Below are 17118 nucleotides of genomic sequence, written 5' to 3'. Positions count from 1 at the left end.
ATCCATGGGCACGGAATGTCTTTCCATTTCTTTGTGTCTTCTTCAATTTCTTTCTAAAATGTCTTATAGTTTTCAGCATATAGGTCTTTCACATCCTTGGTTAAGTTTATTTCTAGGTATTTTATTCTTTTTGCTGCAATTGCAAAAGGAATTGTTTTTTGTATTTCTTTTTCTGAGATTTCATTGTTAGTATATAGGAAAGCAATGGACTTTTGTACGTTGATTTTGTAGCCAGCAACTTTACTGTATTCGTTGATTATTTCTAATAGCTTTTTGGTGGAGTCTTTAGGGTTTTCTATATATAGCATCATGTCATCTGCCAAGAGTGATAATTTAACTTCTTCATTCCCAATTTGGATGCCTTTTATTTCTTTCTCTTGCCTGATTGCTCTGGCAAGGACTTCCAACACTATGTTGAAAAGCAGAGGTGATAGGGGACAGCCCTGTCGTGTTCCTGAACGTAGAGCAAAGGGCTTCAGTTTTTCACCATTAATTATGAGATTAGCAGAGGTCTTGTCATATATGGCCTTTATTATGTTAAGGTATTTTCCTTCTATACCTATTTCGTTAAGTGTTTTAATCATAAATGGATGTTGTATCTTGTCAAATGCTTTTTCTGCATCAATTGATATAATCATATGATTTTTGTCCTTTATTTTGTTTATGTGATGTATCACATTGATGGATTTGCGGATGTTGAACCATCCTTGTGCCCCGGGGATGAACCCCATTTGGTCGTGATGAATAATCTTTTAAATGCATTGTTGTATTCGATTTGCTAGAATTTTATTTAGGATTTTTGCATCGGTATTCATCAGAGATATTGGTCTGTAGTTTTCTTTTTTTGTGCTGTCCTTACCAGGTTTTGGTATCAGGGTAATGTTGGCCTCATTAAATGAGTTAGGGAGTATTGTCTCTTCTTCAATTTTTGGAAGAGTTTGAGCAGGATTGGTATTAGATCCTCTTTGAAGGTTTGGTAGAATTCACTAGTGAAGCCATCTGGTCCCAGACTTTTGCTTTCGGGAAGGTTTTGGATGACTGATTCAGTTTCATTACTGGTGATCAGTCTGTTTAGATTTTCCAGTTCTTCATGGTTCAGCCTTGGAAGGCTATATGTATGTTTCTAAGAACTTGTCCATTTCTTCTAGGTTGTTGAATTTGGTAGCATATAGTCCTTCATAGTATTCTTGGATGATCCTTTGTATTTCTGTGGCGTCCGTGATAACTTCCTCTTTTTCGTTTCTGATTTTGTTAATTAGTGTCTTCTCTCTTTTTATCTTAGTGAGTCTAGCCAAGGGTTTGTCAATTTTTGTTAATTTTTTCAGAGAACCAGCTCTTTGTCATATTAATTTTTTCTATTGTCGTTTTGTTCTCTATTTCATTTAGTTCTGCTCTAATTTTTGTTATTTCCTTTCTTCTGCTGACCTTGGGTTTTACTTGTTCTTCTTTTTCGAGTTCTTTAAGGTGTAACATGAGGTTATTTATTTGGGAGTTTTCTTGTTTCTTGAGATAGGCCTGTAATGAGATAAATTTCCCTCTTAAAACTGCTTTCGCTGCATCCCAAAAATTTTGGTAGGATGTATTTTCATTGTCATTTGTTTCTATGTATCTTTTGATCTCTCCTCTAACTTCTTCTTTGACCCATTCGTTCTTTAAAAGTATGTTGTTTAATCTCCATGTATTTGTGTTTTTTCCCGCTTTCTTTTTGCAGTTGATATCCAATTTCAAAGCCCTTGTGATCAGAGAATATGCTTGGTATGATTTCAATCTTCTTAAATTTGCTGAGACTGATTTTATGTCCCAATATATGGTCTATCCTTGAGAATGTTCCATGTACAGTAGAAAAGAATGTATAGTCTGAAGTTTTAGGATGAAGTGCTCTATAAATGTCAATTATGTCCATTTCATCTAATGTGTCATTTAGGGCTGCTATTTCGTTATTTATTTTCTGTTTGGATGATCTATCCATAGCTGTCAATGATGTATTTAAGTCCCCTAGTATAATTGTGTTTTGGTCAATTTCTACCTTTAGTACTGTTAGTAGTTACTTGGTATATTTCGTTGCTCCCTGATTGGGGGCATAAATATTGATGACTGTTATGTCTTCTTGTTTTATAGTCCCCTTCACCATTATGAAATGTCCATCTTTGTCTCTTATCTTTTTCACCTTGAAGTCTGTTTCACCTGATATCTTTATGGCTACACCTGATTTTCTCTGGGTACCATTTGCTTGGAGTGTCAATTTCCACCCTTTCACTTTGAGTCTGTGCTTGTCCTTGTAGCTGAGATGTGTCTCTTGGAGGCAGCATATGGTTGGGTTTAGTTTTTTGATCCAATCTGCTACTCTGTGCCTTTTTATTGGTGAGTTCAGTCCATTTACATTTGGGGTTATTATTGATATGTGAGGATTTCCTGTCATTCTATCTTTAGTTTTCTGGTAAGGCTGTGTCTCCATTGATTCTTTGCCTTTTTGTTGTTGTCTGTTATTTCTGTGTGGTGGTATTCTATGATGTTTCCCTCTGTTTCTTCTTCTATTACAGTATATATTTCAGTTTTGGATTTTTTTTGAGTGGTTACCCTTAAGTTTATGTAAAAGAATGTGTGATATTTAGAGTATTCCATTTTCTTCAGCACGCTTACTTTCTCCATTCCCGTATTCCGGTTCAGGCCTTTACTCTCCCCCTTTTTATGTTTTGGTTGCCACCAAATTGTCCCTGTTGTTGATGGTGGTCGAATAGCCTTCTTTAGTATTTCTTGTAGTGCAGGTCGTGTATTAGAAAATTCCCTCAGCTTCTGTATGTCTGGAAAGGTCTTTATTCCTCCTTCATATCTAAAGGATATCTTTGCTGGATACATTATTCTTGGCTCATGATTTCTCTCTTTCAATAATTTGAATATTTGGTTCCACTCCCTCCTGGCTTGTAGAGTTTCTGCTGAAAAATCTGATGATAATCTAATGGGCTTTCCTTTGTAAGTTACCGTCTTCTTTTCCCTGGCTGCCTTGAGGATTCTTTCTTTGTCGTTGACTTTAGAGAGCTTCAATACAATGCGCCTTGGAGAAGACCTGTTGGGATTGAGGTAATTAGGTGTTCTATTTGCTTCTTGGATTCGAGGAGCCAGTTCTGTCCACAAGTTTGGGAAGTTCTCATCGACAATTTGTTTGAATATATTCTCTGTTGCCTTCTCTCTTTCTTCTCCTTCTGGTATGCCCATTATTCTTATATTGCTCTTTCTGATGGAGTCAGAAAGTTCTTGTAGAGTTCTTTCATTTCTTTTAAGTCTCAAGTCTCTTTCTTCTTCCATCCGTGTCATTTCCAGGTTTCTATCTTCAATGTCACTGATTCTTTTCTCCATCTGGTCAACTCTACTACCTAAGCTGGTTATTTCATTCTTAATTTCTTCTATTGAGTTCTTAATCTCCAGAAATTCTATTTGGTTCTTTTTTAAAATCTCAATCTCTTTCGTAAAAGGCTCATGCTGTTTTTTGATTGTGTTTCTGAGTTCATTTAACTGCCTATCTGTGTTTTCTTGCATCTCGTTGAGTTTTTTCAGAACTGCAATCTTGAATTCTCTGTCATTTAAGTCACATATTTCTCTATCTTTAAGTGCCTTTTCTGGAGATTTTTCACTTTCTTTCTGAGCTATCTTGTTGCCTTGGTTATTCATGGCAATTACTGGTTTACTATTTCTCTTCCTAGACATCTACAGGAGTGACTTCTGCAACAGGTTGATAGGAAGCGGTCTTTCTTTGTTTTCCAGGACTTGTTGGTAGAATGTTTTATTTTTTCTCCGACTGCAGCTTATTTTTCTTCTCCCACACGGTAGTGCTATGTTTTCTCTGCACTGTTCCAGCTTCTCACCCAATGGGGGGATCCCCTGGGAGACGGGCTTCTCCTCTGTTAATAGTTCATCTAGGTCACAGGGCGCAGTGTCCGGTGGGTATGCGGAGAGCTTTTGATGTTCAAAGCTCTTCCAGCTCCAGATTCAGAGCCGTATGTCTCAGCAGTTCTGTTTACTTCTGCAGGGATCCGCCCTGATAGGTGGGGTCAGGGGCGGGGTGAGTTGTGAGAGGTGGCCCAGAGCAATGGCGTCGACCGCCACCAAAACTGGTTCTGCTTCCACAGCTCCCTCCCCTTTGCTGGAACTAGTTGGGTTGCGAATCTGTGTCTGCAGTCCACAGTTCTCAGAACAGCAAATATTCTGTTCTTTTGATCTGACACTGCTACTGTTTTGCTTCTAGCACCGGGCAGGTGGGGGCGGGGTGAGCTCTGGGAGGGTAGGGAGGGGGCGGCTAGTCTCAGTGCCTAAGGCTTCTGTTCTCTGCTCGGCAGTGAGGGCTTAAACCACCGTTTTCAGCCTTCTTCCCTCAGTCTTTGCTCCGAGGTCTCTGCCGTGAGCGTTGGGTTCAGCCGTCTTATATGCTGTCCCCTCAGCCTTGTGGGCCACAAGCGGAGCCCTAGCAGTCCGAGTTCTTCCCTCTCCCGCACTTGCGGTAGCTCCGGGATGCAGCGAGCTCGGTGCACTGAGCTAGGTCTGCGTCCTGTGCCCCCGCGGCTCCGTCTCCGCACTTCTCCCTTCCCTCCTCTCCTGCTCACTTGAATCTCCTACCTGTAGGTGATTTCAGTCGGTAGTGGGCCTCTTCATCTTGCATGTCTGCTGTGCAGGGAGTCCTTTGTGGAGTTTTTGTTGTTCGATTCATTGTAAATTGCAGGGGAGCTTTACAGAGGCTCACCTCACGCCGCCATTTTTCCTCACCTCCTCCAACATATATTTTTATATGTACTATACATATATATAAAACGTGTCTGTGTGTATATATGTACACTATATATGTATATATGGTATTTCTATATAACATTTTATTAGTTTAAGGTGTACAACATAATGATTTGATGTATGCATATATTGTAATATGATCACCACAATAAATTTAGTTATCATCCATCACCTCATATAGTTACAGATTGTTTTTTTTGTGATGTGAACTTTTAAGAGCTACTCTCTTAGCAACTTTTGAATATACAATACAGTATTGTTAAGTATAGTCTCCATGCTGTACATTACATCTGCAGAACTTATTTATCTCATAACTGGAAGTTTGTACCTTTTTACCACATTCACCCGTATCCCCTACCCCCATCCCACGTCTGTCAACCACAAATCTGTTCTCTGTGTCTATGAGTTTTTCTAATTCCACATATAAGAGATATTATATAGTATTTGTCTTTCTTTATTTGACTTATTTCACTTAGCATAATACCCTCAAGTTCATCCCTGTTGTTGCACATGGCAGGATTTCCTTTTTTTCTCACGGCTGAATAATATTTCATTGTGTGTGTGTGTGTGTGTGTGTGTGTGTGTGTGTGTGTGTGTGTAGATGTACATACATCCCAATCTTCTTTATCCATTCGTCTGTTGGTAGACATTTAGGTTGTTTTCATATCTTGACTATTGTGAATAATGCTTCAGTTAACATACAGATACCTTTTTGACATCCTGTTTTAATTTCCTTTGGCTGTGTACCCGGAAGTGGTATTGCTGGTTTGTCTGGTAGTTCTGTTTTTAATTTTTTGAGGAACCTCCATATTGTTTTCCGTAGTTGGCTGCACCAATTTACATTCCCACCAACAATTCACAAGGGTTCCCTTTTCTCCATTCCCTCTCCAACACTTGTTATCTCTTGTCTTTTTTATAATAACCATTCTAACAGGTGTGTTGTGGTTTGATTTTCATTTCCCTGATGATTAGTGACGTTGAGCATCTTTTCATGTGCATGTTGGCTATCTATATGTGTTCTTTGGAAAAATGCCTATTCAATTCTTTTATCCATTTTTTAATGAGATGTTTTTTTCTTTTGCTATTGAGTTGTATGAGTTTCTTACCTATTTTGGATATTAACCCCTTATCAGATATATGGTTTGCAAATATTTTCTTCCATTCTGTGGGTTGCCTTTTCTGCCGATGGTTTCGTTTGCTGTGCAGAAGCCTTTTAGTTTAGTTTGGTTTTGCCTTTGCTGTTGGTGACAAATTCAAGAAATCATTGCCAAGATGGATGTTAAAGGAGCTTACTCCCTGTGTTCTCTTCTAGGAGTTTCATCATTTCAGGTCTTATGTTCATATCTTTAATCTATTTTGAGTTGATTTTTTGTGTATGGTGTAAGATCTGAGTCCAGTTTCTTTCTTTTGTAGGTGGCTGTTTAATTTTCCCAAAACCATTTATTGAAGAGATTATCCTTTCTCCATTGTGTATTCTTGGCTCCTTTGTCATAAATTGAGCATATATACATAGGTTTATTTCTGCGTTCTTTATTCTCTCTTGCTCAACTTTTAAAAGAAATTTTCTTCCTTTTACCATTATAAATAACACAGATATTGTTGCTATGTTTTATGAATTTTAGATTCTTTCTTTAAGCTAGATAACCCAGAAATGAAGTTACTGGCCAGTTTTTAAGGTTAGCGTTATTTTCATGTTGTTGATGCATGTTGCTTAATTTCTTCTCCAAAAGATTATGCCAGTTTGAACAGCAATTTGTATTGTCCCTGAGGCCTATTCCCTCTGCAACACTGGGGATCTCATTTTTGTTTTTTAGAAAGCTAATTAAAGAAAACTGGCTAGTTTTGAGGAAAATTCACTGGAGTTGACTTGGTACATTTTGAGTTTAAAAGTGCAATTTGCCAGGCCGTGTTTCAGTACCTAGCAGGCACTGAAAAATTAGGTTTTGTAACAGAGATAAGGGAGTAAGTATTCACTAGTGAGGAGATCACTTGACGATTTGGGAATTTATGAGTATGATACTATTGTGATTTTTGAAATTCCTGAGAAAAAAAAATGCTGGTAAGAGTTTGGATGAATTTTTATTGTAAATGTTACGGAACTCAAGAGAAGAAGTTTTAAGAAAAATAAAGCTTTAGATTCACTATTTCTCTCTCACTTACATATACTTCCCATTTTGTGACTTGCAAGTATCTGAAGCTGGATAAAATTTAGTGAAGATTGTGGAGGAGACCACTATAAAGTCTCAGTTAAGAATATGCTGCCATTAGATGTAGGCTGTTTTTCCAGAAGTTGATGGTGAGAGTGAGATTGGTTAAGTTGAAACTTTATCAGATTAGAATATGGCATATGACAATTCATTGATTGAGAACAAGTAATTTTAAAATGAACGACTGGCACGATCCCTTCCTCCCCCCTATCCCCCCTCCCCGGTTTTTTTAACAACTCCTAAAGTGAGTTGATTTGAATTATTTCTGACCTCAAACTTGGAATTAAACCCTTTTCTCTTGGCAGACTACTGATTTGGGGCCATTTCCCTTTTTGTTTTCAAAAATTTGAAGAAAAACAAACAAACCATGGATTTTATAAATATTTTTGTTTGATAAACCTTCTAAAATATTAGCCACCTGCCTTTTGATTGAGGAGCTATAAAGTTACTTCCTATAATGGTTTGTAACCCTTTAAACAAGGTATAGTTCATAGCAGTTTCTCCATAATCTGTTTAGGCATTTCCTTGTGAGGATAATAGATGGATCCCCTTCATAATTCTCATCTCCTAAAGATGCCCAGTGCTTTTAGCAGTAGTATCTGCCTTTAACAGTTTGTTATTCTTCCACTTTGGATATTTGATCATGCCTCCTGTCTTATTTTTCTTTTATAAACATAGAGGTACTTACATTAAAATACATGTTCATTATTACCTTGTTTCTTAAAAATGTAAGATACACCGTTTCCAAAATTATATTTCAGTAATGAAGATGATGGATAGAAAAACGTTATAGCCTTCATAGGAACTGAATAAGAAATATTTGAGTACTATTTTATAAAAACAAATGTGAAGTTTAGAGTTCCATGGAAAGTCTTCACAATGTATCTTTTCAGGCTTTTTCTTTGCCATTATCTTCTTCCCACACTTCTCAATATCATTTTCCACAAATTTGGTTCACGTATCTATTTCTATCTCTGAGTCTTCTCATGATATTTCCTCTTACAGAATTATCCAAATTCCTTTTCTGTTTATCACCAGCAAAATCCTATCCATACTTCAGTGTCATAGCCCTGTGTCCCTTCCACAGTGAAATGCCCAGTCACACAGAACCGACTGTTGCCCTCTTCTGCTACACCAGCACTTGATTCCTATTTCATCTGTCTTCACATATGTCTTCTGACATATGTCTTTATGACATAACATATGTCTTTTTATAGCCTGGCATATTTATTTTTATCTCCCTCACAAGACCATGAGCTCCAATGTCTTCATTTCCTTAGCATCGAGTAAAAAGCTTTATTCAAAGTGGTTGTTCATTAACTGGGCAAAAGGATATCCTTTGAGGGTACCAAACACAGGTTTATCCAGGAGCAAACTTACATTCTTAGCTATGAAATTCCAATAACAGTAAAAGCTAGAAAGGAAAAAGTCCCATTGGGTTTAAGTATTTTAAATTATAGTTTTTAATCTCAGTCTTATTGCTGCTGATGTATATGGCCAGTGTTGAAAACCTCCTTACCTTTCCAAATACAGGAAGCTGCTGAAGTGTTGAGCATTGTAGGCCATCACCTCTTTCTGATAGTGGTGCTATGTATTGTCATTGTTGGTCTTTGTATGTAAACCTGGGAAAGCCCAGGGCACAGCCATGTGCCTGTGGTCCTTTTATCAGTATATGGGAGTTAAAAATATTTTTTCCTTTTGCATTAAATTTTCTAATTATAAAAGTGTCATTTAGGTAAATGCTTGTGATAGAAATTAAAACAATATAAAGATATACAAAGCAAAAAGAAGAAATCCTTCTTCAACTTCTTAATATTCCGTACTTCTTCACAGAGATCTTCATGATAAATAGGTGATTTGAGTATTTCCCTTCTTTTTTCTACACATTTTCATTTAGATATAGATCTGATTTTTAAAAAATGTAAATGGGTAGTGTGTGTGTGTGTGTGTGTGTGTGTGTGTGTGTGTGTGTATGTATGTGGTGACCTTTTTTCTCCATTTTCCATATTAGTGGATTTGTCTCCTTTGTAACTATTATGCGACTATAGCCGCACCCTGGATACACATCTGGGTAAAACAGAGAAACGTACTGCACACAGTCAGCAAAGTACTTCACATAATGAAGGACTAGCCCCCGAGGTGCTCAAGCAGTTTAATGCCTGACAGGCTGGGTTAGTTAGTACAGAACCTCACCATTGACTTGTTCATGTGAGTTTCTATCCTATCTATTTTTAAAAATTTTAGCTCTTTCAAGATAAAATACATTTTTTTCAATTTCCTGGCACCATAGTTAGCACTCAATAAATTTGTTGAATGAATGAATGACCAAAAGACCAGTGAAAGTTAAGTTCTGGTTTAAAGAGTACAAAGTTCTTATAATGAATCTCGATCTAGAAATGATTTCCATAAGATATCTTGGGATATTAGTTATTAAGTTAATTAACTATTCCATCCTCAACTGTCAAGGATTCTTTGGCAGTAGCTTTCAGAATTTAATATTCTTTTATTCTGTTTTTGTTGAGTATATCTTCATTGCCTCATTCCATTAGCATTAACTTTGAAAACTTCATTTGCTTATCATAAGATTAATTCTTCTTTTCTTTCCAGCATCCAGTGTTGGATGAACCAATAGCAGAAGCTGTCTGTATTATAGCAGATATGGATAAATGGACTGTTCAAGTGGCCAGTAGCCAGAGACGAGTGACAGATAATAAATTGGGAAAGGAAGTACTGGTTTCCACTCTTGTTTCCAATCTGCTTCATTCCACTCTTCAGCTTTATAAACATAACTTGTCTCCAAATTTTGTAAGTATGTGTGAGGCTTAAATTACTTTGAGCACTCTGATAGGTGACTAAACGCTGTTTAGTATGTGCATATGTATTGCTGTTAGCTTCATTGTTTTCCTGAAAGAAGGTGTTATGGACTGAAGTTTTGTGTTCCCCTAAAATCCATACGTTGAAGCCCTAACCTCCAGTGCGATATTATTTGGAGATGGGCCTTTGGAAGGTAATTAGGGTTGGTTTAGGTCATGAAGGTGGGGCCCCCCAGGGCAGAATTAATGGCGTTATTAGAAGAGGAAGAGAGAGACTGCACTCTGTCCACCATGTGAGGACACAGGGAGAAGGCAGCCATCTGCCAGCCAGGAAGAGAGTTTTCAGTAGAACCCTACCATGCTGGTGCTCTGATCTCAAATTTCCAGCCTTCAGAGCTGTGAGAAAATAATTTTCTGTTGTTTAAGCTGCTGAGCCTATGGGATTTTGTTATGGCAGCCCAAGCAGATAGGACAGGAGGGGGTGTACATGTCTGTATCCTATATTCGATGATTTCGGCAGCCGGAATTCAGTAGCTGGAATTCAGTGCCTGACTAGCATCATGAAAGGTATGGACATGCAGTATCCCCGGGCTTTGTGCAGAATGCCAGCATGTTCTAGACTCTCATTCTCATGTCAGGACTTTGAATAACTCCTCTTCATAATGCTGGTAACCTCTTACCGAAGACACCGTTTCCAACTTTCAAGGCTCTTTTTCTTCTTAGGAAAACTGTAATAAAGCATAGTTAAAAACCTCTGTAGAACAACATGATAAAGGCCATTTGTGACAAACCCACAGCTAACATTATACTCGATGGTGAAAGACTGAAAATTTTATCCCTGAACTGAGGGACAAGACAAGATGCCCACTCTCACTACTTCTGTTCAACACAGTGTTGGCAAGTCCTCGCCAGGGCAGTTAGGCGAGAAAAAGAAACAAAAGGCATCCAAGTTGGAAAGGAAGAAGTAAAATTATCTGTGTTTGCAGATGACTGCTCTTATATGTAGAAAACTTATATTTCACAAAAAAACTCATAGACCTAATAAATGAATACAGCACAGTTGCAAGGTATAAAATCAGCGTGCAAAGCAGTTGCATTTCCATACAATAGCAGTGAATAAGGAAATGAAGAAAGCACTTACAATATTATCAAAGGAATAATTATTTAGAAGTGAATTTAACCAAGGAGGCAAAAGACTTGCACACTGTAAACTACAAAACATTTCTGAAAGAAATTGAAAACATAAATAAATAGATATCTCGTGTTCATGAATTGGAAGACTTCGCATTACGAAGATGACAGCACTGCACAAAGTGATCTACTGATTCAATTCAATCCCTATCAAAAATTCCAATTTTTTTTTTTTTTAAAGAAATAGACCCATCCTAAAATGTGTATGGCATCTCATGGGACCCTGAAGAACCAAAACAATCTTGAAAAAGAAGAACAAAGTAGTAAAACACACCTCCTCATTTCAAAACTTATTACAAAGTGACACTAATCGAAACAGTGTGTTATTAGCATAAGGACAGACATATAGACCAATAGAATATAATAGAGCGCCCCAAAATAAACCCTCACATACATGGCCAAGTGGTTTTCGACACGGGAACACTTCTCAAAAGACAAAGGAATCTGTTCAACAAATCATACTGTGGAAACTGGGTATCTACATACAAAGGAATGAAGTTGAACTCTTATACCGTATACTAAAATGAACTCAAACTTAAATCTAAACTTTAGCAAACTTATACTTAAGTGCTAAAACTATAAAACTCCTTGAAGAAAACGTAGGGAATAATCTTCATGACATTGGATTTGGCAGTGATTTCTTGGATTTGACACCAAAAGCACAGGCTACAAAAGTACAAAATAGGCAAAATGGACTTCATCAAATTAAAAATTTTGTGTATCAAAGGACATTATAAACAGAGTAAAAAGACAACCCATAGAACAGGAGAAAATATTTGCAAATCATATAGCAGAAAAAAGATTGCTATCCAATATATATAGAGAACTCCTACATCAAAGGAACAAGTCAATTAAAAAATGGGCATAGGGCTTGAATAGACATTTCTCTAAAGAATATATACAGACGGACTGTAGGCACATGAAAAGATGTTAACATCATTAGTCATTAGGAAAATGCAAATCAAAACCGTAATGAGATACCACTTCCCACCCATAAGGATGGCTGTGATAAAAAAATAAGTATTAGCCAGGATGTAGAGAAATTGGAACCTTTGTACATTGCTGGTGGGAATGTAAAATGGTGTAGTTGCTGTGTAAAACAGTTTTACAGTTTCTCAAAAAGTTTAACATTGTATTGTCAAGCGATCCAGCAGTTCTAGGTTTATATGCAAAATAGTTGAAAGCAGGGACTCAAACAATTGTACTATAGAGTTCATAGCAGTATTATTCACAATAGCCAGAAGTTGGAAGCAACTCGTGTCCATCAATGAATGAATGGATAAGCAAAATGTAGTATAATAATACATAGAATAGAATATTTCAGCCATAAAAAGGAATGAAAATCCGATACATGCTATACAACATAGATGAACCTTGAAAACATTATACTAAGTGAAATAAGTGAAACAAAAAAGGACAAATATTATATGGTTCTACTTATTATAAGGTATCTAGGACAGGTAAATTTATAGAGACATAAGTAGATAGAGGTTACCAGGTGCTGGGGGGAAGGAGTGAATGAGGAGTTATTGTATAATGGGTAGAGAGTTTCTGTTTGGGGTAGTGAAAAAAATTCTGGAAATCGATATTGATGATGGTTGTACAACATTGTAAATGTACTTAATGCTACTGAATTGTGTGCTTAAAAATGGGTAATATGGTAAATTGTACATTTGTGTGTATATATATATATACACATTTATATGAATTTTATTATATATATGTATTCTGTAAACGTTTTGTTCTTCACTTAAGGCATCTTCAGCCCAAGTGAGCATTATAGAAAAAAAATACACCACAAAAACAATAAGTATGCCAAGAAATGCATTCAGTTGTGTTTTTCTAAGAAGAAAATGGGAGTTTATTAGCTTTAATAGTTGATTTTCGTTGGAAAGGAATACTCTGTATGAATTTAGTATTTTAACACCTGCACATCATGGTTTTTTCCTCAAGCATATATAGCATAAGTTCACATGAAAAAAATCACCTATTTTAGTAAATTGAGCAAGTAAATGGATAACGAAATGTGTTTTAGTTTTTAATGTTCCAGCTTAGAAACATCTCTCTTCCAAGGACTACATAGTATTGCCTGAGCTATTGCCAACTGTTTTCCTTTTACTCTACAGGAGAATGCAGCCTGTCCTATGTAGACACATTTGAAATATGTAAATTTACAAGAGTGTTATTTTATCAAATTTAAAATCAAAATCTTTTTTAAAGTTCTGGAAATGGATAGTGGTGATAGTTGCACAACATTTTGAATGTACTTAATGCCTCTCAGTTGTACACTAAAAATGGCTAAAATGGTAAATTTCATATTGTGTATAACTTACCACTTTTAAGAAAACAAAATTGTAGAATCAAAATCTTTGATGGGAGCTAGAAAAAGGTTTATACTCTACAATTACATGTTTTAAAAATGTGTTCCAAATTTTAGTTTATGTTGGAATAACAAAATAGAATTGTCAAAAACATGATGCTTAGGAAATCGCCATCAGTTCAAATTGGAAACCATTTTCTGACCTGTTTTTGGTTTCCCCCTAACTGCAGTGTGTAATGCATCTTGAAGACCGGTTACAGGAGCTGTACTTCAAGAGCAAAATGCTGTCCGAGTACCTGAGGGGGCAGATGCGTGTTCATGTCAAGGAGTTGGGAGTGGTTCTAGGGTATGTTCATGGTTTCTTGTCTGGCTTTGTTTTCACATCACACTGTCTTTCAGCAAGAGATATTCCTCAGCATTGCCTTCTTTCCTTTTCAGTGTCTTTGCCTGTTAGAAGCGGGATACTGTTAGCACTGGGTTGCTCTATACCATAATCAAAGCAGACCCCTGTCTTCCACTGGTCTGAAAGGCATTGTCCCCTGTGCCATTACAGTAAATTGGGAATAAAGTCAGATAAAAATGAGTTAAAATCTAAATGTTTGTCTTAGAAAAAATAAATATAGATTCATTTTTATTTATAAATATGTTGTAAACTTACCATTTCCAGCATCTGCCCTACCATCCAAATGAAATGATTGAAATAACGGCATAATATGGAGAGGAATACATTAGCTACATGTTATTACTGCTTCCCCATTGTCTCTGTCTGTCTGCTCTGCAGTTATTCTTGGGAAGAAGACAGTTATCTAGCTAGCTGAAGGAGGAACAGATAATTGGTGGGAGGTATAGTATAGCTGTTTTCATTATGTTCTGTGATCACTTTTCGTATGTTCTATGGCCATTGTTGTGTGTGTGTGTGTGTGTGTGTGTGTGTGTGTGTGTGAATAATTCTTTGAAATGCTAGTTGAATAAATTAAAACAAGCTAGAACTTTTGTCTAATTCAGCTTTTACCAAGGGAGAAAGAGCCAACATCAACAAGTAGCTACTATATGTGTCAGAAACCAAATTAAGTTCTTTTGTTAATGTTTTAATGTTATTCCTTATCATCCATATTGGAAATAGATGATTCTGTTTGTGTAATGACTTTATTTTCTAAAAAATCGTTGTTATTTTTAAAAAAGTCGTTACTATTTTTTAAAGTAATGTGAATTTAACCAGAGTTTATAGTGCATTTTGGCATAAAATGAAAAGCAAGTCTACAGAATTGTACACCTGAAATCTATGTAATTTTACTAACAATTGTCACCCCAATAAATTTAAAAAAAAAAGAAAAAAGAAAAAGAAAAGCAAGTCATCATCGTCTTTTCCCCAACTTGCAACCCTCACCCAAACAAACACAATTAATGGATAATGTATAAGATAATGTATAAGGTAAATAATAGAAATTAGTTTATATTCTATATGTTATTGTACAACTTGCCTTTTAATATATCTTTAATATTTGTTCATATAAGCACATACTGATCTATGTCATTATTTTTAATAGCTATATAGCATTCCATTATTTGGTGGAATTTAGATTACAGTAAGTTCTCATTTAAATCTTTAATAGGTTCTGCAATTTTAAGCGAAACGATATGTAATGAAACCAGTTTAACCAAATGCTAATTGATGTATAAATAAGAGTTATGTTCCTATGACATCTCATCAACATTATAATGAAATGATGTTGAATGAAAGGACATTATTCGAGGACCTACTGTATTTTCTGTTTTCTTTCCTATTCCAAACCAATACTAGAATGAATATAAATCTTTGAAGTTCGTAGTATAAATTCTTTGAAGTAGAATTTTTTATTTAAAGGCATGTGTATTAAATTTTTGATCGTGACAGTTATTTTGATACGTAATAGTAAATGCTACCAGAAAGTACCAGAATAAAGTCTCACAAACAGCAGGAAGTGTACTCTTCATACTACTGGCTATTACCAACTTTTTAATCTTTGTCAAGCTACTAGCTGAAAAATGATGCCTGATTTTATTTAGATTCAGTCTCTGACCATGAGTGAGTCTGCATGAGTGAATCTTTCTATGTTTATTGGCCATTTTTGTTTTCCTGTAAATTATTTATGGTAGGAAGTATTTTTAAGAAGCCTCTATTATGTCTTCCCAATATATCTTATAGAAATATTTGTATTCAAAACAAAGTGGGTGCAACGTGGGTGCAATACAATATAATATTATTCTATTATATTGTGTTTCTTAGACATTGCCCCTTGCCATGATGCATGGTCCATCGGCAGGTCAGTCAGATGCTTTCCTACATCCATGACTTGCCATTGGGTTTCAGATGCTTGCTTTTTAAAAAATATTTGGTTCTGGTTTTTACTTACTGAAAATGTTCCAACTTTTGTTATCTTCAGCTCTCTTACCTTTTTCCTTTTGGTCATGGTGGCCTAGGTCCTTGACTCCTGACATATAATGACTTTATAGGTAGCAGTCATTGCCTGAAGGACTCCTGTCCTGGGTACAGAAAGCCTGACTGAGGTGTTTTTTTTTTTTAATTTCAGAATTGAATCCAGTGATCTTCCTCTTCTGGCTGCTGTAGCAAGTACTCACTCTCCATATGTTGCTCAGATACTCCTTTAAGATAAAGGTTGTTTGGAAAGTTAAGTAGAAACCAAGGAAGCAGACACAACATGCATTTATGGCATTTTTTTCCCTGTTAGATTTCCATCTGAGTGAGTCACCTGAGTGTTCTGCATTGTAGTGCACATTGTGTGATAATTGGATTGCTTTTTCCTTTTGACTGGACTTTTGGGTGGTTGTAGATTTTTAACCAAATGAACTGAAACAGCATAAATAATTTGAGGGGAAAGTATTTGACAAAGCCAAAGTATAACTTAGAAATTTCTACGAAATGAATAACATCGAAAAATTTCATATGATCACTACAGCATTGCCACACTCATAAATAGCAACAAATGTCTCATGATTGAATTTCTCAGAGATAGTCATTTCATTAGTTTTAATTCTTTATTTCTAAGGTACATAGATATATAAAACCTTGATTATTTCTTTTGTCAATTCAAAATAGCTAATTTCTGGGGTTTTTTCAAAGTATTTTAAACAGCCTATTAATTATAACAAACTCAGAATGAGTATAAATCTGTTATGTTATCTACCCAAGTGTACATATGTATCTAGTTTTTAAAAAAGCAGAGGTAGAAATACAAGATTGGTAAACATATCTTTTTAAATATATATATATATATATATATATATATATATATATATATTTTCAACTAGTATTAATTGTATATAATGTTGAAATGTTACTTTCTGGTGATGTTTCTGTTTCACACACCCTAAAATATAAGTAAAGCCAATCTTTTTTAAGGCTGAAGAATATAGATTCCCCAAATAAGAATACTACTTTATACCATTTGTTTTGTTTATAAGTATAAGCTAATTCTTATAAATATTGATATTTACATATTTGCATCTAATTTAATAAATTAAAATTAGGATTAAAAATTACATCAAAGCATTGGCAAAAATAATACTGTTTTCTTCAAAAGTGCTCAGGTAACCGAGGCCCTTGCTTTGGGTATCAGCCCTCCTTGAACCTGTAGGAACTAAGTATTTGTTTCACTGCTTTATATATTCAATTTACACTAATAGAACTCAACAGCTCTTAAAATTATTCTCTTTTGTCAAATTGCTCCTTTCTTCCAGAAGCTAATTTTTTTCAAAGATTTTCATTTTTCAGTTGTTACTGTTTTTGTAAATACTATAGCATGTTGCTTGT

The 17118-nt window shown here is 35.6% G+C and overlaps 1 protein-coding gene across 2 annotated transcripts in view; it reads left to right on the top strand.

Moving 5' to 3' along the window:
- Positions 1–16108, top strand: part of FNIP1 (folliculin interacting protein 1) — a 114577-nt gene extending 98469 nt beyond the window's left edge. For both annotated transcript variants that reach the window (XM_019756042.3, XM_019756043.3), the window contains 3 exons: positions 9591–9788; positions 13538–13653; positions 15878–16108. In XM_019756042.3, coding sequence (XP_019611601.1) covers positions 9591–9788; positions 13538–13653; positions 15878–15956 — 393 coding nt within the window. In that variant the 3' untranslated portion in view covers positions 15957–16108. The remainder of the gene's footprint in view (positions 1–9590; positions 9789–13537; positions 13654–15877) is intronic.
- Positions 16109–17118: the final 1010 nt, after the last annotated feature.

Source organism: Rhinolophus sinicus, chromosome 5 (assembly GCF_057876585.1).
Source record: "Rhinolophus sinicus isolate RSI-liver-muscle chromosome 5, RSI-T2T, whole genome shotgun sequence".
Classification (NCBI taxonomy): Eukaryota; Metazoa; Chordata; class Mammalia; order Chiroptera; family Rhinolophidae; genus Rhinolophus; species Rhinolophus sinicus.
Note: the sequence above shows the minus strand (reverse complement) of the source record. Positions and strands in the feature narration are given on the sequence as shown.